Raw genomic sequence first — 27020 nt, 5'->3', positions numbered from 1 at the left:
GATATAATAATAATTAGCAAAACCTAACACAAATTAGGAATACAAAGGGTGCTGATATAGTTTGCGTTCACGCTGAATAAACAAGGGAAAGCATTTGTAGAGTCCTTCCTCTACCAGCAACTTCCCCCTAGCATGTCGGTCTTATGAATGTAAAATTATGAAGTTTCAAAAACCACCAAAAAAGGAAAAACACGTGAAAGTGAACACTACTGCTTCTAACTGGTGTATTTACCAATTTAAATCAACATACCCATGTGTTACATTTAAAAAATAACAGTGTAAGATTTCTACGGTGAGTGCCGGATCAAAACAAGATCCTCTTTTCAAACATCAACTTGCAATGTTGATCAAAGAAATACTCTTGGGCCTCCTCCTATTGATTTAGAAAATCATGTCTGGAAGGGAAAAGAGTGTATTTTGGATCTTAGTGGAATTGCTAATTTTGCCTCACTGGTTCTGTGAGGCAAGGTACGTTTGTTGGTACTAATCTGAGCATGTGCCTCCTCATATGCAGTAAGGGCCTGATCACAAACCTTTTTTAGAGCTAAAGATCACCTAAAACAATAAAAAGGTGCCTCTCGGGCTGTACATCTGGAGACCTACTTTGTCAAGTGGAAATATCTGCCTTCCTAACCAATTTTTCGGCTTCAGGATGTCTAGGAAAGGAGTGGAAAAGAGGCTAGGGACAGAAGTCCCTGCATGGCTGGTGAACCTATGTCAACCTACACATGCTCAACATTTTCAGTCCTGCCCTGTGTTTCTCCAGAGTGAAATCAGCGATCTGTGTGTCCATGAAACATGCCATATGTCTTTTTGGCCTTCTTATCTCCACGTGTCTCTGCTGGCCATATATTACACTCAATGTGTGTCACCACTAATCGTTGACGTTGTCTACTGTCCTCTCATATCATGCTGTGACAGCTAATTATAGTTCCAAGACACAGGCAACGTACCTATACTGCTGGGGAGAAGGCAGCCAGGAAGCCCATCACTGTAAAATCCATTCAGTACCCCAAAATCCTCCTCTTCGCCAATAATGCGTGGATAGTGTTCTCTGTGCTCTGTGCGTGGCTTGTAAGGCACCAGGTGATTGTGCGCAATGTTGAATGGTACCCTACGAGTGGTGTATGCCTGCACAACAAGGCACTTCCTCTTAAGGTCGTCTTTGACCTTCACTGTAGACATAGTACTCTTCATGCTTTTGCTAACCATGGGAACAGCGCTAGTCAACCTGTAGATGTCGGACTGGCAGGGGAATAAACATCGATTTCTTTGCTATCCTGATAGTATGGCTCACTATCCAAGTTCTTTATTTGAAGTACTGCTCTTCTCTAAAAAGCACAACTAACTGTTCAATTCATTTTGCTAAGTTGAGCAAGTCTGCATGTTCTAACTTGCCACAAGCTGCACACCACTGGCCCTGATGTGGATCTAAACTATCCAAATAACAATACCCAACATTTCAGTGCCCTAAGGCTGGGTGCCACACTGAAGGCCAAATGTGGCGTGCATCCTTTGGAAAAAAAAGTTGAAAATAAATTATTCAGCTGGTATTTTTCTGATAAATGTTAATATTTTATTTAGCTTATTCATCTGTTCTCCTTATCTAGTTTCTCCAAAATAGATATACTATAATTATTCGTAAATCCAAGTGCATTAATTCGTACTCCAGTGCATCTGAGTGAACACGTACATATACCTTTCCTTCGAAATAGGAAACATTACTTTTAAATAAAGCTGCAACATTTTCGGATGAACAACAAGCCCAGAATAGTTACGTACTAATCACAGACACTTCTGTGGCCGTGACCATAGACGGAACACTAGGAAGAAATATGAACCATATGGAATACTTACACTCGAAGAAATCCAACCAATGCCTACATGCTTCAAAGCTCATACAATATCACAAATTCCAACAGATACTAAGAGGTGTAAGGATCTCTCAAAAATCTGCATAATCTAAGCGAAATGATATGTTGATAACAAGTGGAATGGAATTTTGAATAGTACTGGACCTCATTCTATTAACAATTGAGGAATTATAAAAAAACTTCTTATAAAACTGGAAACTTAAATTGAAGAAAAAGTATTGGAGGACATTAATATGAAGAATGATAAATATATAAAGGACATCAAAGAATGGAAAATGAATACATTCAGAAGAGACAATTCTGACCACTGAGGAGTATATCTGGCAGGTACATATGCAGGCAGAGAATCTTAACTAAAGGGGAATTGCAATTCACTGAGGAGTCAAGTAATTTCGATGGTAGTAGATAGACTATATACAAAGGCAGACAACAAGATCAAAATACAGGGAACTCACAATCAAAAAGATTACATTCAGAACCAGGGCCACTCCGGTCAGAGAATATAACCAGGGACCTCAAGAGAGGATGATTAAGATAAACCATATACAGTGGGAACAAACATGGTAACACTGAGCACCAAAAGCTTTTTTAAGGGGAGTAAATAAACTAAAGGTAACAAACATACCAGGAGAAGGTATAGAAAAAATAAAGCTGTGGAGCTAGACAAGAGCCTTGTGATTAATATTTATCAACTTAAACTATCCAGATTGAATATTCAGCAAAGAAAAATGGAACATATAAAAATACAACTACAGTTTCAAATCAGTTTTTTTCTAATTCATGAGACAGTTGAGATTAAAACACTTTTGGCCACATTGGATGCAGCTCTTGCCAAAACATCATCAGAAATAGTTGAATTTCAATAAAGAAATTAAGATTTAATGCACCAGTCAGTCTTAAAATCGTATATGCATTTAAGGAACTGGCACTCAAGGAAATTAACACGATTGACTATCAAGCTGACAAAAGAAGGGGAAATGTCAAGCCCCAACCACAACATTGAGATAAAGGTAGCGGAGAAAGGTGGCATGATGGTTCCGATGGATGCCAACCTTTACCAAGAGAAATTGGAACAGTACCTTTGTGACGTATCTACATATTTAAGAAACTGGATTATGATCCAACCAAAGAATGAGAATGAATACCAAAAAGCATTCTAGGTAAACCGATAGATATGGACAGCATGTCGTAAAATACTAAACACTTTCTACAGGTGGAACATCCGGCAATTCTGTACATTTACTGCTTCCAAAGAGACATAAAGGTCTGTTTAACACATCCATGCTGCATCCAATTGTCTCAGTTTTTAACCCACTATACCAACCAATTGGGAAATTCCTTGATTGTTTTCTACAACCTATTTTAAAGGCTATATCATTTTAAGTAAAAAAATACTATAGATTTCCTTAGAAAATTTTAGACAGTACCGATGTACATTCTCCTTATATGTTGATCCTGCTCTCAGACACGTTGGCAGCAGAAGCTTGGGCCTTATTAAACCAGCCACTAGAAGGTACCTCAACAATTTTCTAATAGGAACTTTTACACTTCCCATTGTACCAGACATGTTTTCATAATAACGAAAACCTTTTCTTGCAGTTCACTGGAACATTTATGGGTTTTGGGCCAACACGGACATATGATAATATTTTTATATTTGAAATATGCCAAGAAAGTATACTTTCAAAGGAAGGCTGGACAACCGGGATTACACCGTACGTCGAGTACATTGACAATGTTTTTCTACTGTTGTTAAAATTGAAGAAGAAATTGTTTATGAGAATTGAGGGAGTGAACCATCTACACACTAATATAATGTTCACATTCGAAATAAATGAAACAACTATTGGATTTCCTTGAAGTAAAAGTGACTAGGAGTAAATAAAATAGGTACCAAAGTTGTTTACGAAAAGCACCAATCATGATAAAATGTTAAACATTTAGTTGTTTCAGCCATGGCAGTTTAAACAGAATTTGCCTTCCCAACTCATCTAAAAGGAATGGATCACCACAAATCAGGAAGATTTTGAGGAGGAGAAAACAAAATTTAAGATAACATTCATGAACCATAGATATACACGAGAAACTGGAGAAAAAGCATAATTGAGAACAGACTCTGTGAATGAAACACGCTCTTTTGTGCAATACCCCCAAAACACATAAAGCACACAGCACAGCAAAAAGGTCCAAAGAATTAAGTTACAACTTTGAAAAATCATTGAAGCAGATAAGGATTTTAAAAAAGCTCTTTGAAGGTCTCATGTGTTATCTTAGCCAATAAATAGAAACATGAAAGAAATAATTGTGAAAAAATAAAATTACTAACCACTACACACCAACTAAAGGAACAATGCCTTGTTCAAACTGTTATAACTGTAATATTATCAACAAAGAAGAAATAATATCTCACCCCTCTACCAGGGCGAAACTAAAAAATACAATGAACCTGGGATTCTTCATCTACAAGTCATATTGCATGTACTTGCTGAAATGCCCTTCTGATATGGGTTATGTTGGCAAAACGGAGAGAAAGTTTAAAACAATAGTACTTGAACATAAAAGTACAATAAGGGCTAAGAGTGTCAAGTCAGATCTTACAGTATGTTTCAATGTTTTAAGTCATTGAGGTGGTTCCATAAATGAAATATGGAGATGTTAGATAAAGGGGATTGGCACAAAGGGAGATATTTTAAATCAACAACTTGACCACCATCTTCCTGGTATGTCCAAATGACAACATGGAAGTGAATTACTATTTATAAAGATCTATAACTTTTTGAAGCTCTCTTGAACAGGAATCCGAGAACTTGGATATGGTATAGAACCTAATTTTGATTAATTTACTTGAACATATTATATGCACACACGGCTTGGAGTTCACTAAAGATGGTGTTTAAAACTATAAACAATACAGGTGAATGTACATGGTGGAGACTTTGCCTCTGAGAAAGAGGTGTGATGAAATAATAACATATATTGTGAAAGGAGAAAAAGCAAATGTATGTTGTATCTACGCCTCAAGAAACCCACCAATTACTATACAAGTGCTAGCACAATGAAATTATCACGTGGAAGATGCCCTCTGATGTTTAGAGGTTAATTGTGGTAGCGCACTAGTACTTTTCCATGCTAGCAAAGAGTTCCAGTGACTTAACATCACAGATGATTGACAGAGGAAGCAGGATCAAACGCTGTGTAAGGAGGATTGGCTATGACCAGGGAGAGAACCTGGACAGCTGTTAGTTCTAAATATAGGGAAAGGAGGGAACACATGCACTCTTCAGTTGAAATGTCTGTTTTTGGTACAACAAATTATGACTATGCATGGGTGTACCACATGTTCACAGGTAATAAGAGCTATGAATGAGCAGTGATAAGGATGGCGAGATGAAATTAAAGGGCTGTCTTTAATTTGTGGAGCTCGGCAGCAGATGCAGATTTCATAAATGAATTTGATTCAGTTGGAAATCCATGAAATAGCAGTTGTTGATTCCAGAAATTAATTTAATTCAGTTGGAAATACATGATGTATATAGGGGAGTTGAAAAAGTTGATTGCAGTAGTGATGCAAACTACGTACTGGACAGAGATGAAATGAGATTGTGCCTTTTACACCTAAGACTCATGATTTCAACTTGAAACATGCTGTGAAGAGGTGAAGTTTTGTTACTAGAACTGTACGTATGCAATTTATCAGATGAATAGAAGTATGATAGCATCAGTGACAGGATCAATACAAACAATAACGTTTGTGACACATTCTAACGTTATGTTTTGTAAGCATTTTACCACAATGTGATTGTTTTTCTGATCGTTATTAAGCTTATTCCCCTGAAAAACAGTATGTTTGATCAAAATGCATTGAGACATGAACTAATGCACTTGGATTTGAAAATAACATGTTCGCTTCTACCACAGAAGTAACAATGTATGAATTATTTATTTTCAATGTTTTCTAAAGGACACAAGCCTTGCTTTGTCCTTCTCTGTGTTGCCAGTCATATGACACTCAAATGTTGTCTATGGTTATTTAGATTATTACATATGTCTCCCACACTTTGGGTTTTGCCTTTGATGGAGTCTGAGTGCAAACTACAGTCAATTACTTGTTCTTACCAGACATCTTCTGCCTGTGATCAAGGTAAGTATAGATTTAGTAGTCTTAGCTCCACATCTAAGTACCTTGAAGGTATATTATCACTATATTATCAAGATATATATATGTGAAGTTAGGAATAGAACGGCGAAGGTAAAATTACCTATTTATGCTCAACTTGATAAGTAGTAGTTGATATCCTCAAGTTGATATTTTTGGCAGGACAATATTGAAAATGTAACATTGTAGTAAAGCACCCCATGTATCGTTGAAGATTGTATGGCAGTGTGTATGTGCCCCCCCCAGGCTCAAGTGTGTACAGAGGTGTTCTCTCCTGCAGCTAGGTTTACGGTAGTGACCCATGACCTGTAGCCAGTAGCCATGATTCCGGTACCCTCTGAATTATGTCTCTAGCCCTTATATTTCAAGAGATGTACTGATTTGGATTTATGGTTGTATCCTAACCTTATATTCAAGGTTCTCAGTTCTAACTTGTGAACCTACAGGCTCGAGGCTGCCCTTCCTCTTATGGATTCCTTCCTAACCTGATATCGTTACTGTGACCTGCTATTTTCGAAAAAGAAGTCCTTTGTATCATTTACCTAACGGAATACAATTTGGGTGTTTATCCGGATCCAGCTACAAACATTTTAGTGTGATGAATTGTGATTTCCAAGACCAGTTTTGATCTTAGGTGGTGTTCCCTGAACATTGCCCCACTATAAATTCTGACTACTGGATCCATTGTAGGTTTGTTGATTGGACACTAAAACTGTTGTCAATTGCCACAATGGTATTGTAACGTTTCCATTTACATTGGTAGACTTGTGATCATTTTGAATGGTGGGTTTTGGAGTTTTATGCCATTTTGCTTAATACTCAGCCACATTTCTAAAACACAGTGAAATGTACAACCTTGCTCCCAAGCCACTGAAACACTAAAGAGGGAGCAGAAGGATCATAATCTTGATACATTATAGTAGTCTGTCTGCTATCATTTCTCCACTGACTGGCTTACATAAAAACAAGTTCATGACATCCGCTGAAGACAGCATATACTTTTCCCATAGGGCAGCTTTAGCCATAGGAACCTCTGCTATTTTAGCATAGCACGTTTCTACACACCAACCTAAATTTTGGATTTGTAGCTTGGCTGCAATGGTTTGTGATGTTAGTAATGTTAACTACCCTACTGCCTCATATTATGTAGCTGGGTCTGGACACTGAATTTGGTTAGAGAGATATAAAGTAGTTGAGTTCTAAACTCAGTGAACCTTTTTGATTATGCCTTGACTGCTTGAGCCACTAGTCTTAGAGGGCCATGTGAAAGAGGGAGTAACCTGGTTGTCTACCTGGGACAATAATAGTGACCTACAGTACCCACCACACAAACTGCCCATTAATTACTGGCTACGCAAAGTGCCTAACCGGTGGCCTTTCAAACATTTTGGAAATTCCAACAATGATATATTTGCAAGACTTTTGTTTCCAAGGTGGAACGATGATAGGGGTCTCCCTCTGTTTCACCTGTTCCACCAAGCTTTAAACTGATGAATTAAATGACATATTCAATTGATAAGTGAAAAACCTTCGGGTGTATGGTTAGGACTTTAAGGTGCATTCCTGAAAATCATGAGGTGTACATTTCTAGTGCTTAAACCTTTAAGAAAGGTTTCTGTGAAGAACACTGAAAGTATAAGACAAGGGGTACACTTTTATTTGTGACTCATGCATGATGGGAGCAATTCACAAAGAAAGTAGTAAACCTGCACCTGTGAGATTACTTGTATGAACAGGTGCACATTTACAGATTTTTTTGAATTGATAAACTGTCCCAGTGGCACGCCTGGAAAGCTGTACAAGGGGAAGGTTTCCAGACATACTGCTGGGAATTTCTTATGACATATTGATAGGGCTCTCAAGTCCCCAATGCATAAATCTATATAGTGTACATTTACGGACTAGGGAAATGGAGCCCAACGTGCAAATACATATTATTTTCTTTTTTCTACTTCCTAATAGAAAAAGAATCCTTATGGAGAAACCTCTTCTCCAACTTCCCCTCAATGTTTGGAGGCAAACTGGTCCCCTTCCCTTCTGGAAAGTGGAACTAAACCAGCCCTTTACTGGAGTAAATCTCTGACCATTCGTATGGTAGGAAACAGTCAGATTGGAGATTGTGAATGCTCACGAATGCTCACAAATGCTCAAATTAGTGAGTGTTCCCAAATCTATAAGTCTATACCTGCCTTGTTCCCACCACTTCTCACCCCTTGCGTGCGAGTTATTATTGCATATTTCCCTGCAGTCGTGGAGGAAAAATACATTATATACGTTGAAATATATTGTGAGAAATCAATATTTATAGCTATAACGATTTCCAATGGGAATTCACAGACATTTTGATGGTATACAGGTTTACTGCTATATATTTACTACATAAAAACATTTTTGAATTGCCCCATGTGTGCTTCCAGATACAAAAACGAGGTAATGCTTAACGCTTTAGTACTCTGTGCTCTTTACCACTGCTAACCAGTGCTAAAGTGCTTGTCCTCTCCCCTTTAAACATGGTAAAATTGGCGTACACCCAACTAGCACATTTAGTTTACTTAAATGTCTCTCATAACGCAATATATATGTACCCTGGGCCTGTGAATTAAGTGATACTAGTGGGGCTGCAGCACTTATTGTTCCCCCACCTAAGCAGCTCTCTAAAACCTGTCTTAGGCTGCCATTGCAGCCTGTTTGTGCAATTTTACACTGCTATTTTGAGCTGGCAAAATACCCTTTTTGCCAGGCTTAAACATTCCTTTTTAATAAATATAAGTCACCCCTAAATCAGGCTCTAAACAGCCCATAGGGCAGGGTGAGGTGTATTTAAAAAGTTGTACATGTACTTTTACGTTTGACATATTCTGGTAGTGAAAAACTCTCAAATTCATTTTTTACTATTGCAAGCCCTACCTCGCCCTTAGGATAACATTGGGTTACCCTATTTAATGTAAGGTGGATTTGTTGAGTACTGCTTGTCACCTGTAAGGGTATCCAGGCTCTGAGTAGTTGAGAGTAGACATGTGGTGAGGCAGGGCCTCCGTACAGGCATTCTCGGTGGTCCCACAAGAAGTCTAATTGAAAAGCCAGGTCTTTAGCTTCCTGGGGACTTCAAGAAGTGAGGTGGAGGCCCTGATGTGTTGGGGAGGTCATTCCAAGATTTGGTGGCTTGATAGGAGAATGATCGACCTCCTAGTCTGCTTCTGCGGATACGGGGTGTGTATGTGCGAGTGATGCTGAGCGAAGTAGTCTGGTTGGGTTGAAGGAAGTGAAGCCGGAGATTGATGTATTTCGTATTGTGTAGTGACTTGAATGTGTGTGTGCGAAGTTTGAACTGGCAGCCCTTTTGGATAGGGAGCCAGTAGAGTAGAGCTCTCTGAGGAGTGTTGTGGTATCGTCAAGGGTGGTTGAGGAGGAGTTGCCCGGCAGCACTTTGGATGCTTTGAAGTCTGTGAAGAGCTCGTGTTGGAATGCCGGTGTAGAGTGAGTTACCATAGTCCAATCTACTTGTGATTATGGCCTATGAGATGATACATCTGATGTCCAGTGGGAGCCACTTGAAGATTTTACGTAATATGCGGAGGATATGAAAGCATGAGGAAGTGAAGGCGTTGACCTGGGACTTCAGGACTTATTATGTTTAATAAGTGATAACTTTTATTTGGGAGCAAGAAGGAATATCATGTTTGGTGTCTAAAGAATTGTAATTTAAAAACCCTCTTTAATGGTTAAGTCACAAAAAGCGCTCAAATTAGGAGAACGCAAATGGAGTTTTACACTGAGAAAATTGAATCTGCTAAAAATACCCCAAAAAACATCTTTAGTATGGTCAAACAACTTACTTCCTTAGAGGGCATCACAGCAGTATTGCCTGCATCTGTAGACTACTGTAATAAAGTAGCTGTGTTTTTCTTGGGAAAGATAGAGAAAATATATGCTGCCTTCCCTGAAACCAGCAGAAATTATATCTCTGCTCCACCAAAAATTGAAACATCGGGTGAGGGAAGCTTTACTTTTCATCCTCCAGAGGAAAGTGATGTACTACAACTCAGTAGTCAAATCAGGTTCTCCCTTGGACACTATTACTCCAAATATGCTACTGCTAGGGAAGGAAGCTATCGCACCAGTGCTCACTAATCTGCTGAAGGTGTCTTTCAGCTCAGGGCAGGTTCCAAGTAACTGGAAACACGCAATGGTGGTGCCATTACTAAAGAAACCATCTTTAGATCCGGCGCTCCCAGAAAATCTTAGACCAGTATCTCTGCTTCCTTTCTTTGCAAAAATTGCAGAGAAATTTCTAAATATCCAATTGACTAAGTTCATGGAAGAAAAACAGGTTCTCCACGAAACTCAGTCTTCCTTCAGGGCGCTTCACAGCACTGAATCGCCCTTACTACTGGCTTCTGAGCCACTAAAAATAGCAGTGGATGAGGGAAGGATGGCAGCACTGATTTTGCTGGATTTGAGTGCGGCGTTCGATGCGGTCTCCCACAGCCTTCTCTTGGAGCGTCTGTGGGAGGCTGGTGTCAGAGGTAACACATGGGAATGGATCGAGCGTTTCCTACAGAATAGATCCTTCCAGGTCTTACAACGTACTTTTAAGTCCGAGCTATGTCCTCTGTCTCAAGGGGTACCACAGTGCTCTGCCCTCAGTCCAACTTTATTTATGGTGTATATGCGCCGACTGGCAAATACTGTATTGAAACATTTGGTGAAACTGGTGTCATATGCGGATGACACTCAGTTGATTGTCACAATGGAGCAAAAGAATGCAGAGGCTGCGCCTAAATTCAAAGCCTGCCTGAGTGATCTTGTAAACTCGGTGAAGTTCAGCTGCCTGCAATTAAATGCAGGCAAGATGGAGGTGATGGTGGTTAGAAAACAGCCCTCCATCTGGTCACACCTGTGGTGGCCGGAGGAACTAGGACCAACCCCGACTCCCAAGTCTAAGATATAAATATTGGGAGTCTGGTTTGACAACATCTTATCGTTTGTAGAGCAGATATCAGCTGTGGCAGGAGCATACTTTGGCATTCTAAGAATGCTTTGCAAAATCTTTGACATTCTACTATTAGGTGCTAAAAAGACCATTGTGCAAGCCCTGCTTAGTAGCTCGTCTGAACTACTGCAACGTCCTCTATTTAGGGGTCACAAAAAGTAACTTTTATATTCTACATTGGTGGGAGCAGCCTTGAGGGAGCTACACCTGCTACCAGTACAGGCCAGAATTACTTTCAAAGCTCTGTGTTTCTGCCACAGGATTTTCAATGACAAAGGGCCAAGATACCTGCGCCCGCTTTTTCTTGCTTACAGACCTACCCGGAATCTAGGGACCATGAGCACTGCTAAGTTGGTAGTGCCAAAAGTTCAAAAGGCAGGGTTGGGAGGTAGATCCTTAAGCTTTCTCGCAGCAAAAGCCTGGAATAACCTATCTATGGAAGTGAGGATGCATCCATCTGAAGCAATGTTTTGTAAAAAACTTCAAACTTTTTCAGTCATCCCCTAGGGATTGGTGTTCAGCTCTCCTGTTGCGAATTGACCGCTTATGCTAGGACCAGTGGTTCCTTGGGGGGTAGGGCTCTGTTGTCATGGACTGAGATGTCTCTAGCGCAGGGACACTCCGTTAGAGTAACCATGCACTCTATAAACTTTAATCTAATCTAATCTAATTCGGAAAATTACACTCTTAGCAAGTTCTAACCATTTTGTTCCTGCAGCCTGTGTACTGGGTCACATGACTAGGTGTTGTTTGCTATTGGCCTTTGTGTATCCCTCCCAGAGATTATCACAGTAGAGGGTCTGAGTGTTGGCAGAATGGGCCATCCTGATTTGATGGGGCTGGAGGTGTCACTTACCACACTTGCACTTCAAAGACACCGCTCGGCTTACACACAAAGGACTTCACACAAGCCTATTGTTCCTTCAGACAAAGTAGGACTAGGGCATTGTGGTGGGAAATTCCAGGCACTTATGTGGGGGCTAGTGGGAACTCCATAAGCTTCTCCGACTTCAGAAGGGGCAGCAGGAGTAAATATGGGACCCTCAGACCCACTCTTAATTGCACTGCTGGACCTGTGTATACTACAGAAGAAGGACTACCCTGACGCCAGACCTCAACCCTGATGCTTGAGGCCTGGCCTACTGTCTGAGAAGGAAGACTGGACTTGTGTCCTTCAAGTGACTCCAAAGGTCAGCTGACTGACCTCCTGTTCTGAGCTAAAGGTACACAACAAGCTCCAAAGGACTCTCTGCAACTGCCCCGCTGACCTGCTGCACGGGACCTGCCTGGACCTGGCTGGACCTGCAACTGGACCTGCCTGAACTCTGCTAGCCTCTGCTGCAGTGAGCGCCTGATCCCCAAGAGATGCCTCTCAGGTTTTGAACACTTGATGAGGCTTTGATTGAGCTACTCCTAGAAGAAAAGGACAGGTCCTGAAGTTCTGGGCTCTTCTTGATGGTGAACAGGCCTGTTCCCGCCAAGATCTTGCTGCCTGTGCTGAATGGCAACGTGAAGCTCCGGTGGATCCAACTCTTTGCACTACAACAGGCAACACAAGATCTTCACTCTGAGATACAGCATTGACAGCCCATGGTGATCGCCAACGTGAAGCTCCGCAATGACCATCCGCAATGCCCTACAGGACCTTCATGCTGCAGGGTCAAGCATCTTGGCCTGCTCTTTGAGCAACAGCGATGACCATCCACGCCCTCTCCTTGCTCCTTGTGGCTTCTTCCACCGCAAACTGGACTTTATGCGCAGGACTTTAGAAAGTAACTTTTTCAGCAGGACTAACTTGGTCCTTTTATCTGGCCCACGCTTTATTGTGGTCAGCCTGAACTTGTAACTTTCACCCTGTCTCGCACGGCCAGAAAACCGTGAGCTCCGTTTTGTGCTTTTTAGACACTACACGTACTTTAAATCTTTAAAACTGCTTATCTCCGGTTCTACTGACTGGATTTTTGTCAAATAATTTATTCATTTTTGCTTTTTCATTCTAAATTTATATGGGACTTTTCTGGTGTTGCATTTTCACTATATTGCTGTTTGTGTGCTTCTGAAATACTTTACACATTGACTTTGAGTTAAACGTCACTGCTTTTTGTGCCAAACTACCAGAAGGTTAAGTTAGTGACTGTAGGAGTTTGGCTGTTGCTTGAAAAGGGCTCACACCCCACTTAATCAACAATCCAATTTCTCACAGACACATATTCTGTCCTGCTCGTTTTTTGTTTTTTTTTGTGTGTAAATACTTGTGAATAGTGTTAAAATGAAGTGCGCCAAATGCCATGCCAACTCAACACGTTGCTAGAGACGATGTACAGGAACCAATACCATGAATGTGACTCAACAAGTTAAAACCTTACATTTTACAGTGCATGTTATGTTTAAGCCCCATCCACTAAGATCCTTACCTAAGGGGAGTCATCGGGACTTCAATATCAGTTGCTGATGAGAACGAATGTGGAGCTCTTGTATGAGTTATATCCATCTGTGGAAACACAATGCAATTTTGATAAAAATGTAAATTGTTGGGGTCTGGTAAATTAAATTACAAAATCATTACGTAGGACAAAGTGACAAAATTAGTTTTTTATTTCAGTACTTTAGGTTCATTTGATCGGTACCAGCTGTGCAGTTCGATTTTGAGCTCAATGGAACACTGGCTGTCAAACGAATAGGATGCATGGATCCTTCAAGATGACTGAATGAGTACATATTCACTGCTGGCATCTTGTGTGATCTGCAGCCCATATGTCTGAGTCCAGGCAAGACCCTCTTAGCCTTCCATTCTTCTACAGGTGGTATCTTGACTACCATGAAACTTTGTAATAGTAACACCATGTATTTACAGCTCTTAGAAATGCATAAGTGCAGTATAAAGAGCTGATTAAAAAAGATAAACTTGACTCGGTAGACTTAGTAGTATTACACGTATTCAGGCATCCACTTACCATGAGTCTAAAAGGGCCAGAAATGGGGGAGGGATTTACAGCACCCTGTAAATACTGACACTCCGGTGTGCGGTATTAACTGGGTGTGCACTGTAATCCACAGATGGAGGCACGTGGCTGACACCAATTTTCTGGGAAAATTCACAAAATGTAGGTGGGATAATGTTTTGAGGGGTGGGTGCATGGCCTGGGTTCCCCTCAAAGAAACCATGGTTGGGCAAAGACCCCCGCTATAAAACAGTTAACAATATTTTAGACACAAGTGCATCCTAAATTCTGTTCCCTTTATTCAGAACATATAGTCTGAAGAATGATCTGAGCTTCACACGTATGTTTGGGGCGACTTTAGAACGGCTCAAAACACACTGGCTGGAATATGATTACCAACGCTTCATTTAAAAAAGCCTTGCAAAGCCAATATGGCAAGATTTATGTTGGCAAACATATGCAATAGGTTTTGAAAGTGGATAGTTCATACAAAGGCCAGTTATTCTTGTGACTATATTGGTGCCTGGGCCTACTGTGAAACCTTTAACCTACTGCAGTGCTGGGATATACAGCAAAGCTAAAAAAAAAACTGAAACAGGAGAAGGCCACAGCTAAATGCAACAATTGCCAGTTACTCGGCCATAACCCTAAATGCTATAATTCAACACTTCATAAACAAGCATTGGTGATGCATCGGTTTTGCCTAGTGATGTAAATCTGCTAATTTAATTTAAAGTATCATGCAGGCAAAAAGCGGTAAAACTTTACGAAAAAATACGTTGGGGCGAAGGAAAGAGCTCCCTGACAAGTTTCATTGAAAAGGAAAGATTAATTGCGCTATATAAATCTGTTAATTTAATTTAAAGTATCAGGCAAGACAAAAAAGCAGAAAGAGGCAAAACTTTGTGAAAAAAGAGTTCCACTAATAGTTCCACAATAGCGGATGTTAACAGTATTTTGGCTGTGGGAAGCACATGAATCACTGAAAAGCAGGAAAGCAAGGGGCCCCTTTCAGATGTATATTAAAAAAAAATGATTTCACAAGGATAAACTAAAAATGGCATAAGGATAATTGTGTTAAATAAGCAATTACAAAGGTATGTTCCTTTGGGAAAAAAATGTTTAAAAAAGCGAGATATACCACAACCTGGGGAAATAGGTGGGAGTGCCATAACCCATATCTTGGAAAAAGGACTTACAGTGCAGAGCAAGGCACAGGAGGAAAAGGAAGAGTGAGTCCAAGTCAGCAGAAAGGAAGACGGAAAAGAAAGACATTTGTGCACCTTGAAAACACTCTGGCCTCTGAAAAAGGCATGGGTGCAGTATTGTAACATACTGCATCAACACAGAGCACTTTAATACCACTGATGTATGCAGTGGCGTAACTTACAGTGATGAGATCCCCTGAGAAATGTAAAGAGGGGCCACTGAGTCTCGCATTTATCATAGATATTCATTGGCCATACGCGGAATGGGGTCTCTATGAAGGGTTGGGGGGCCCCTGAAGTGTTTGAGGGCCCCCTTCTCCACAAGGGCAGCAGGGACCTCTGTTGTGCCCTTGGATGAGTATGAAGCTGGAAATGGGTCAAATGTAGTATTAATTTACCCACTGTAGTAAATAAAATAAAAAATATTATAAACATGAGTGTATCGTAATAGTTGCACTGCTTCATAAGCAAAGAGTGCCACACCAACAAATCAGCGAGGCTACATGGATAGAAAACAGAGTTGTACAGGATAAAAGCACAATGGAACACAAAGGTGCCGATTACGATCCGGCAAAAACCGGGTACGAACCGTCGGTCGGAGCGTTTTCTCCGTCCGACTCGTACCCGGTCGTAAAACTTCACAAACATGGAATTACGATTCGCACGGAAACACCATTTCCGTACGAATCGTAAAAAACACCGACCGACGAAAATATACATACGAATGTGCTCCGGGAATGCTGCGACGTGACGTCGGGACGCTGTCAGGCAGCGTTTCACGACCCAGGAACCACGATTCGAACCGACAGCAGTCCGGACGGCAATATTTTCACGGCACCCAAAAAGTGCCGGAAAAGCGAAGTACGTCGCGAAACGACCAGAGTAGGTGGCCCGGTATGCGCCATACCCCCCCACAGCCCCCGTACGTACGTGCTGACCCCCCCCAGCCCCCGTATGTATGCGCCGACCCCCCCCAGCCCCCCCCAGCCCCCGTATGTACGCGCCGATCCCCCCCAGCCCCGTACGTTCGAGTCGTACCCCCCCGTGTTTGTACACCCGTGTACGTGTCGGACCCCCCGTGTATGTACACCCGTGTACGTGTCGAACCCCCCGTGTATGTACACCCGTGTACGTGTCGAACCCCCGTGTATGTACACCCGTGTACATGTTGAACCCCCCTGTGTATATACACCCGTGTACGTGTCGAACCCCCACGTGTATGTACACCCGTGTACGTGTCGAACCCCCCCGTGTATGTACACCCGTGTACGTGTCGAACCCCCCCGTGGGGGTACGACTCGAACGTACACGGGTGTACATACACGGGTGGGGGTATGACTCGAACGTACACGGGTGTACATACACGGGGGGGTTCGACACGTACACGGGTGTACATACACGGGGGGTACGACTCGAACGTACGGGGGCTGGGGGGGTCGGTGTGTACGTACGGGGGCTGGGGGGTCGGCGCGTACGTACGGGGGCTGGGGGGGTCGGCGCGTACGTACGGGGGCTGGGGGGGTCGGCGCGTACGTACAGATGCTGGGGGGGGCGGCGCGTATGCGGGCACATGTCTCCATGGTTGCTATGGGAGTTCGGTGCGGACGGTGTTTTTTCCATACGGTTGTAACATCGGACGCACGGGATGGATCGTAATTCCTCGGTCGGACTTCACTTTTCACATTTGTACGGTAAATCGTCCGTGGATGTGTCGGACACATTTTCCGACCCGAGGACGTGTGGGGAATACTTCCCAATGCGATTCGTATGGACTTTTTACCATGCGAATCGTAATTGGCAGTTTGTACGGCACTTGTGCGATTCGTACGGTAAAAAGACCGGATACGAGTCGTACGGGGAATTTTTTTACCGGATCGTGATCGGCACCAAAATGTAAAAAGGGAAGAAAATAGAGCATATGCTAAGAGTCATAAAAGAGAAAACAACAGAAAAACAAATGGGAAAAAAGGAAAAGTAATAAAACATGTGAGTTATAAACACTCTCTACCTTGAGAAGGCATGGTAAAGTCATGTAAGAGGCCAAGGGCCATATGTAGGTAGGCCAGAAATACCGATTCCTAAATACCGAATTTTACCGATTCGGTATTTAGAAATCGGTATTTGCTATGTACCAAATAGTTCGGTAAAATTACCGAATCGGTAAAATTCGGTAAATGAATACCGAATCCACAATACCGACCGGAGTTTCGAATCGGTATTTACCGAATCGGTAAATACCGAATTGGTATTTACCGATTCGGTAAATACCGAATCGGTATTTACCGAATCGGAAATTCAAATACACATCATTTGAGGAATCAGCCAATCCTGTGCAAACCCAACCCCACCCAACCAGGAAGTGGCCACACCCAGGCAGGTGCACACAATCAGCAGACTCTGGAGAGGCTGGGAGTGCAGAGGAGAGGAACAGAGCCAGTGCCTGATTCAGCACAAGAAACTGACACAATGGCCAGCCCGGACACAGAGGAAGAGAAAACTTAAAGAGAAAACTTAAATTCAGCCAAAAGGAACTGCAGGTACTTGTGGAGGAGGTGGTAAAGCAGGACCATAAGCTGTTCGGAAAACAGTCACTGCAAGTGGCTGAATCGGAGACAAGGAAGATCTGGCTGGGAATCCAGGCGCAGGTGAATTCCATGGGAGTGACCCCCCGGGACATTGATGTCCTCAAGAAGCGATGGTACGACATCCGTATCATCACAAAGAGGAAGATGGTGGAACTGAAGAAAGAGGCCAGCCGGACAGGAGGAGGAAGGAACAGGGCACCTGCCCTGACAGAACTTGAGGAGCTCGTGGAGTCTACAATTGAGCCTGAAAGTGTCGTGGGGATTGGGGATGCAGACAGCTCTGCCAGAGCCGCCACAAAACAAGGTAAGACGCATGCACAGCATTGTGCCTCCCCTACCCCTATCCCAAATCCCCAATTGGGCAATGAGAATCCCACTCCGGTACAGGTGTTAGTGCATACCAGCAATGCATTATGGGAGATGTAGTCTGTGAAACCCCAAACATGACAAAAATTGCGCAGAACAACTAGGCATGTTACACACATTAGCGATAAGCAGGCATAGGACAATGAGAGAGTGTTACAGAAATTTATTATGATGATAGCAATGCAGGGCTGCAGGTACACTGAGCTGATGTTGAATTTCTGTCCACAGCGATACTTCGCGCAGGACTGCACAGGAGAAGGGAGAGAGGGCACCCCGGAAGGACAGCTCAGAGAAGACCACCACGAGTTCTGGCCAGACAACAGCACCACAGCCAGCCGCACCACCACAGCCAGCCACGCCACCACATCCAGCATCGCCACTCCAGCTGGCCTCACCCGCATCGACACCACCTGCATTGTTCAGGTCCAGGAGGTGTGCTGTTGCAAGATTACATGTCTCAGAGTCCTCAGCAGAAGACTCGAGGGCTGCGGAAACATCCACTGTGCCACTGGATGGTTGCCATGCCGGTGTGCACTCCGCCTCTGAGGGAGCACACGCAGGTGCCAGATGTCACCGCAGGGCTCGGGTGCGCAGTCCACCTCCACAGGGTGAGAGCCATGGGGTGTTCTTAGGGCTGGAGGCCACCATGGTCAAGGTCCAGCACCTACAAGGAAAGGCAATCTTGTCAGTCCAGCGCCAAATGAAGGGCCTCAATGACACAATGGGAAATATTGACAGGGGCATAAGCGCAATGGCTGAGGGCATGAGGGAGATGGCTGCGGGCATGCGGGACATGTCCCAGTCCGTCATGCTGCTGTGCACGAAGATGGATGAGGACAGAGCTGCACGGCACAGGGAGAGGCAAAAGAAAGATCACCACACAAGGGCAGTGAACCGCCTGGCAACTGCCACTTCGCTGCTCTGCAGGCGCTCCGTGGCAATGCAGGAGGGGCTTGCGAACTTCAGCAATGACGTGTCAAGGGGGATGGTGAGGGTCACCAGTGCACTTGAGGTGCTGATAACAAGCCAGTCGGCGACAACTGGTGCTGTGGATGCTGGGGACAGCGAACACACCACCAGTGGGAGCAGCATTACCCCCCCTGTCACATACACACGGAGGAGCAACAGACGGCATGGGGCTGCCACTGGTACCACAGCCAGTGAGGAGACTCAATCCCTGGCATCCCGCACTATAGTGTGTGGTCGCAGATACTGATGCTGCACACAATTGCAGGACACAGTTGGGTGAAGTAACCCTTGACTTCAAACTCTTGTTTTCACATGATTGATAGGGCCATTTTTGGCGTTGTGTTGTGGCGTAGTGCCGCATGATTAAAACTACGTCATGGCATACAACTACTGGCTGTGTCCCCTTACTTACTTAGAAATAGTTGCATGTGATTTCTGCCCGTCTCTCTCTCCCATCTGTTGCCACTCCTGCTGCGTTGGGCTCTGGCTGTGCAGACTCATCGTCATTGTCCTCAAAATCTGTTATTTCCACCTCTGTACCTGTCTTCGTGGCAAGGTTGTGCAGCATTGCACAAGTGGCAATGATCTTGCAGCAGATGATGGGTGTGTACTGGCGTGCGCCTCCGCTTTTGTGGAGGCAGCGGAACCTGCTTTTCAATAGTCCAACCGTGCGCTCCACCACGTTGCGTGTTGATTTGTGTGCCACATTATATCGTCTTTCACTCAGGGTTGATGGGTGTAGGTAGGGAGTGAGGATGAATGACCGCACGGCATATGCACTATCGCCTAGGTGAGTAAGAGAGTAGCATTAGTCACATGCCTCAATACACATTCATTTGCGATAAGTATTAGGGAGTGTCACAGTGATTTACCTAGCAGGTATCCTTCTCCAAATTCTCTGGCAACCAGTCATGTGTAGATCCTACTGTTCTGGAAGATGAAGGAGTCGTGGGTGCTCCCAGGGAACTTAGCTACGATATCAGTGATTATGTTGCCTGCATCGCAGATTACCTGCACATTTATGGAGTGGGTGGACTTTCTGTTCCTGTAGATGTGCTCAGTGGCTGCTGGTGGGCAGATTGGAATATGTGTGCCATCAATACAGCCTATAACATGCGGGAAGTGTGCCATCTGGTAAAAGTCTGTCTTTGTTTTCTGCAGTTCAGCCTGTGTGTTTGGGAAGCTGATGTAGTGTTGCATTCTCTGCATCACGGCATCCAGGAACTTCCTGAAGAAACGGGACAGGCAACTCTGGGATACCCCGCCTACCACAGCTATCACCCCCTGGTAACTGCCAGATGCCAGTAGATGTAGGCTACAGAGCACCTGCACATGTGGTGGTATGGCATGCGCCCTTGTTGTTGGCTGGTCCAGGAGTGGGTGCAGGTCCCTTATCAGGTCCATGAGGGTTTGGGGGTGTAGCCTGTACCTTTCATGTATCTCAGCCTCAGTCTGTTGGAAGAGTGTGATGCGCTGTCTGTAAATGCGTTCCTCCCGTCTCCAAATCCTCAGACCTGCTGCCTGTAGACGTAGGCGCCTTGCAATCACATACAGAGCGGCCATGGTGTTCACGCTGTTGCATTTTGGGATTGCTTATATGCACTGTGGCTGTTTACCACCTGATTTCATTCTATGTTAATTACCGACTCTTAAATACCGAATTTCATGGAATTTGTAAATACCGAATTTACCTACATCTCTTGTATCGTTTTACCATTTCATATTTACCGAATCGGTAAATATGAATTCGGTAATTATGAATCGGTATATTTGGATTCGGTAAAGATGAATGGGTATTTACCGATTCATATTTACCGACTCCTTCTTTTTGGACTCCTACATTTCAATTGCCTAAATACCGGTCGGTAACTGGATATTTACCGAATTTCGTCCGTTACCGACCGGTATTTAGCTACCTACATATGGCCCCTAGTGCATTATACTACTCCACTCCGAATTGTAAAGAAATATTTTGTGTTGTTTCAATCAAGATTAGATGGATTAATGCAATCCAATGGAGCAGATTTGTCCAAAGTCTTTTATCTGTTAGCAAATCAGCATTTCTTTCAGGTTAAAACTTACTTAAATTGCTGTTTCTCTTTTTTGTTTCCGTGCCCTGACTGACCTATCTTCTCCCACGGGATATTTTTATCTAATGTTTCTATTATGTGCATTCGGCCGGGCAATTCACTTAACCTCCTCGCGCCAAATAAAAAATAAAAAAATAAAAAGAATGTGACCTTGTGTAATGTAACGCATAGCAATAGAGCTTTGCAAAGCAGCATGGGCATATATCAAAGAGAAAAGGGGGCAATAATTCTCTGTTCTTTTTCAAACTGATATCTATATTTCGTTAAAAGATATCGGTATTTTCAGGCGAACGGTGGAGGGTGCACTTGTTGAGGGCCCACGCAGCCTCCAACGCCCATCAGCACAACCACACATCCACCGGCTACGCCGTGCAGGTGGTATGGAGAAGCCACATTCCCCTATTCTAACCCAAGGCCCTAGAGCACCATGTGGCCCTGGAGAGGCGTCTGGAGCCTGCTTCCATCATTCAGGCCAGAGACCTAGCACAACGTGTGGTCCAAGAGAGGTCCTGCATTTTGAACCTACCCACCTTTACAATGCCAGGAGGCATGGGGCCAGAGGGCAGCCCTCATCCTCGACTCTGATGCCTCTGAAGAAAACTTACCAGCATGAGTACCACAACCATCTACAATGGGCTTCAGCACAAGGAAACGTCTGTTAGTCCTCCTCACTCACTTCTGTGGTAGGGGCCCAATGAGAAACCCCAGCAACACCCACGAATGCACACCAAAAACGGGCCCCAACTGTGAGGAAAGTTCTTACACCCCACTCTAGCCGGCCCTTTAAGGCGCCACCAATATCCATGAATGGAAGTTTAGGCCACCACAGGCCAGGGGGAGCACACGCCTGTTACGCAGCCAGCGAGAGCAGCACACCCGCACAAACCAGTCAGTGCACTAACACCCTTCAGTGAGCTGGTGTACCCACCAACCCATTCACAGCCACTCCATGGAAATTCGAGCACAACTCAACTAAGTCTGCAGATCAGTGACATTAAGAAGCCTCATTCTTCACCAGCCAGGTATCAGCCTTGGGAAAATTCTCATTTTGTCCAATTCCATAACCGATCATTTGCACGTGCAGCGGAAATGGAAATGGCCCTCACATCCGGCCTGGCCGACACCCAGTGAAGTAAAAAACCCTATGATCAAGACAGAAGCAGTGGGCACATTAGAACGCAGTCTGCCATAAGACATGCATGTCCAATTGACCGTAATAGTGGATCACAATGCAGAAACTTCAGGCTGGAATTTCACCTACCAGGCAGCTGCCCCATGCAGGAAAAGACATGCTGCAACTAAGGAAAACCTATCCATTTCACAACAGTCTGCTAGAGCAGACCGAAAACCTGTGGGCCAGACAAGACTACACCCACAAGGGTGGGCATACACCTTACACTTGAAGTTATTGAACAAGGGGTCTGACCTCCCGCTCTGCCTGGGCGCAAGACCACCAGGAGATGAGCATCTCGGAAGACAAAGACATATTCCTCATATCCTACACGGCTCACATGAAGCATAGCCTGAGACTACAACTGATGAGCGAAGTACTCATATCAGGAACAACAGTCAAGGCCTTCATCGACACAGGGGCGTCAGTGAATGTGATAAGTGACATGCAGTATGCCGACCTGAAGCCAATGCCAGTCCTTTTACCCATAAAAATGAAATTTCATGTATGGGGGCCAGGAACTGCTCCTGCTGTTATCGGTGGTGCATTTCATGATATGGAATGGAGAAAAAGAAACACCTGCCAAGTTCCACATTGTCAGGGGAGGATCCAAGAATTTCCTAGGTTGCCACATGGCCTAGGATCTAGGTTTACTATTTTTCACATGGCCTGTCCAAGCCATCCAAGTGGACCACATCATAGCCCAATTTCTGAACCTTTACCGAGGACAAGGGTGTCTAAAGGGGCAACCAGTGGAGCTACACATCGATAAGTCAGTGAAGCCCTTGGCCCTCCAGCACCGCAAGGTGCCTTTTCATCTACACACATTGGTGGAACAAGAACTGGAGATACTTGAGAAACTCGAAGTCATTGCAAAGGTAGCGGGCCCTACCCCACAGATGTCTCTGATGCTTATAGTGGAAAAAACACATCAGCCAGGCAAGTTCCTGCTATGCATTGACATGCACCTGCCAAACAAGGCAATACAATGGGAGAGGCACATCACTCCCATTTTGGATGATATCATTGCTGACTTAAATGGGGCCATATGGTTTTCGAAGCTTGACTGTAATAATGCAGGATATCATTGGCTGCAACTGGAAAGTGTGCCCTTACAACGACCTAGGCACAGTGGACCTGGGGCCACAAAGAAGCTGACGCATGCAAGAGTATCAAAAGGCTCTGCTCAACAACCAGAACCAGGCAACAGAACTGATTGTGGATGCAAGCCCTGGGTCCCTTGGAGCAGTTCTTACTCAAAAAGGGAACCAGGTTGATAGGCTCTGAATTGCAATTGCCAGCTGACCACGGAGACCCTCCATGCCCAAATTAAGAGAGTGGCCCTGGCGATCAAATAAGGTTGTGGCCATTTCCACCTATACCTGTGCAGACGCTTATTCTGAGTAGTCACCGACCATCAGCCACTGGTCTCCCTGTTCTGAGAGACAGCACCACACTCCCCCTCGGATCAAATGATGGGCTGTGCAGGTACAACAATACCAGTTCACTGTTGTCTACAAACCAGGAGCAAGGAACCCGGTGGAATTCCTGTCACACCATCCCATGACTCACGGGAAAGAGACATAATTCGACAGCTCCCAGACTGAAAAATACATAAGACTAGCGAGCCAAGGCGCATGCCCAAAGGCCAGCTAGGCAACGGCTGAAGATGAGGTGCTCCAATAAGTCATTTCCACCCTCTGTGAATGGACGTGGAGAACAACCCTGAAGGACACCAACCAGTGGATGAGCACTGACAAAAACATACTATCACAGTTATGGCGGGTTATAAATTAACTGAACCCTGCCCCTGACAGGTTGCTACAACATTGCACTGCATCATCGAGCATCCTCACTATTCTAATGAGTGGTAGAGCAGGGACATCAAAAACAAAAGCCCCCCTGAGAGGGAAAGTATGTTTCACTAAATTTGAAGAAGCTGTTGACAACCTAGTAAAGCAGTGCCTCGCATTCCAACTAATGAGCCTCCCAGTCACCACCGAAGAAAACTGATTTTACCGCGGTCAAAGGTCAGCCTCAACTTTGGCAGCTTTCCGGATGGGCGCCTCACAATGGTGATGCTGGATGGCTACTCGAAATATTCAGTGGTGGAAAAGACAGAGTTGATGGCATTCACCAAGGTCGGCCCCTTACTTGAAAATGACTTCCCCTTTTCGGCATCCTAGTAGAGATAAGGACGGATAATGGACCCCGGTTTCAGAAGTCCGACCTTTAAGTATTCCTACGGCAACTTGGCATCAGAAACCGGAAACTAACAACACAATGTCATGAAGCCAGCAGGGATGTTGATCGCTTTATTCGCGCTCCAAGCAATACGCTGCATGTTGCAATAGATGAGAGGTCGGACCCAGCCACCAGCCACCATTGGTTCCTCAGGGCACTCCTGAGTACCCCACATTGCATGACACAATGCTCCCTGTGGCCCATGATGTTGAGAGGTGAAAGACGTGACACAATTCCCACCGGCATTGGCTGGGAGGCATCAACCTATGACTGGAGGGTACGCAAGAATAGAGGCAGCAAAATAATGACAAAGCAAGCCAAAAGAGGAGAGCCAGCATCTCACAGCTAGCCCTTGACGACCAAGTGCTAATCCGACATCAACGCCCAGGGTGAAAGTTTCAGACACCATATGAGAGAGGGCAATGGACAGTCACCCCGATAAAAAGCATCATGGTTAAAGCCTGTTGCAGAGATGAAACAGCCACCAGGGATGTGTCATAGTTCAAAAAGGTTTATAATAAAAAAAAAATGGATCACTTGTACCTGTTATCCAGGGTGGTTTTTCAACTGTTCCTTAAAAAACCCTCATTCACGTTTTAGGTGGTTCGAGTGGCGGTATATCTTGATTCTCCGCCTAAATAACGTGACAGCATCATCATTGGGTTTAGTTTATGCTTCCTCCACCCGGAGGGAACCACTGGATATTTGCAGTAGTGATCAGAGATAGAAATTGGATTAAGTGCTCGTGTGCAGTGAATCAGTGTGGTTTAAAAAAGGATATTTCTCATGCTACCTGGACTAGAAATTTTTATTGTTGTCTGGTGCATGGGAAAAGAATAAAAATGGGAGGAAGTTGTGCAGAACGGGCATTTAATGTGTCCGTTGTACAATCAATCCAAAGAGTGGGTCGACATGTTTCAGCTCCTCATATGCCCCGCAGGGTCGGGTGAGCTTTCATCAGGACCTAAGGGTGTATAGTGATGATCAGAGAGGGGTATTACCCACTATCTGAGTGAGGAGTTCAGATGTGAATTTGTTGAGCTCCTGAATGAAGGTTATTACCTGTAGGGTGGAAAAAAGGGGCAAAAGTAGAGTATACCAAAGTCCTTACTAAGTAAGTTAGAGTTAAAAACCAATGATGAGATGTGCTAGATTGAAGCATCAAATGGCAAATCTTTATATACAGTAAAAAATGCAAGTGGTGTTCGAACACACAGCTAATCAACACATAGGGACAAAAAAGCAAGTATAAATGGCAGATCTTTTCTTTGATATCTGTATACATATTTGCAGAAGTATGTAACTGGTCTTACTTCGAACGTCTTCAGGAAGGTATATATGTTCCCTTATGGTATCATTACACAATTGGTTAGTAATGAAGTGGCTTATTGTAAGGTTGTTCTAAAGGGAAGATACAAGGGATGCCTCTAGGGTGGGCTGACTATGTTGTCGATGCGCGCTGTTTTCAGGCCAAAACCTAATTCACATTGATCAATGTCAAGCGTATTTCAACAATATTCAATCTAGTTGTAAGCGCAGTTTAAACAATGTGGCATGGAAACCTCTGCTCGCAAGGAAGCGAAAATAAATATAAAAAGTATATATATACTGGGTTGTACATGGTGATATTATAACATGGGTTAACTGTGCTATTAGTAGTACTCGCTTTTATCATGCCGGTCGTCACTACTGCTCGGTTAGGCAATGCGGTACACTCTGGAGGAAGCGAGTCATAATTAAGTTTGAGAGAAGCTCTTTGTTAGTGCCGTTTGTGTATACTAAAAGCATCATGTTGTATGCTAGTGATTATAAATACAAACCAACAGAGTATAATATGTTATATTATTCGTATACCTTAAAGCGCTCCACTTTGGGGCTTCAACGGTAGAGTTTGAGCGCAGTTGAGCTAGGTTAGGAAAAGAAGGGGGGAGGTGGGTGGAACAAGGAGGGAACAATAGAGACAAAGTTCAAAATTGAGGCATTCAATGTTAGAGTAACGTTACGTGTCTTCTGTTTGCGGCTTCTTCATACCGAATTTTCGCTAAACACGACTTGTGCTGACGCTGTCTTCCTGTTTGGAGACAGCCCGGTTCAGCTAGTCTTTAAAAAAATTCATGTGGAGTGAAGAAAGACTGCCGATTTTAGAAATGCCTCCAAAGGTTTATTTTGCACGAGATCACAATTATGAGTTTTTTTAAAAATGTTGTAATTTTTTAAAAGGTTATTTTTATTCATAAGTTTGACTGGGTACAAATAGTAGTCTCTTTGCTCTAAAGATTTAGTATATATGCTACAGAGGTTGGTAATGTCTCTAAATTATCCTTTTAAGGAGTATTCGTAAGGACATGTCCAAAGGCAGCTAGGGTTATATATCTTCATGAACTGCATTGGTTATAAATTAGTTATGCCCTCAAGAGAAACG

General features: G+C 43.8%; 1 protein-coding gene across 1 annotated transcript in view; it reads right to left on the bottom strand.

The window, feature by feature from the left end:
- The window catches only part of LOC146871999 (tyrosine-protein phosphatase non-receptor type 22-like), a gene marked incomplete at its 5' end in the record, with an annotated part of 539519 nt that overhangs the window by 170698 nt on the left and 341801 nt on the right, over positions 1–27020 (bottom strand). The window contains one exon of the mRNA XM_085650221.1: positions 13438–13514. Within this exon, the coding sequence (XP_085506347.1) occupies positions 13438–13514 (77 nt within the window). The remainder of the gene's footprint in view (positions 1–13437; positions 13515–27020) is intronic.

This window comes from Triturus cristatus, chromosome 1_1 (assembly GCF_964204655.1).
Source record: "Triturus cristatus chromosome 1_1, aTriCri1.1, whole genome shotgun sequence".
In the NCBI taxonomy this organism is placed as follows: Eukaryota; Metazoa; Chordata; class Amphibia; order Caudata; family Salamandridae; genus Triturus; species Triturus cristatus.
The sequence above is the reverse complement of the archived record's forward strand: the minus strand, read 5'-3'. Positions and strand labels throughout refer to the sequence as shown.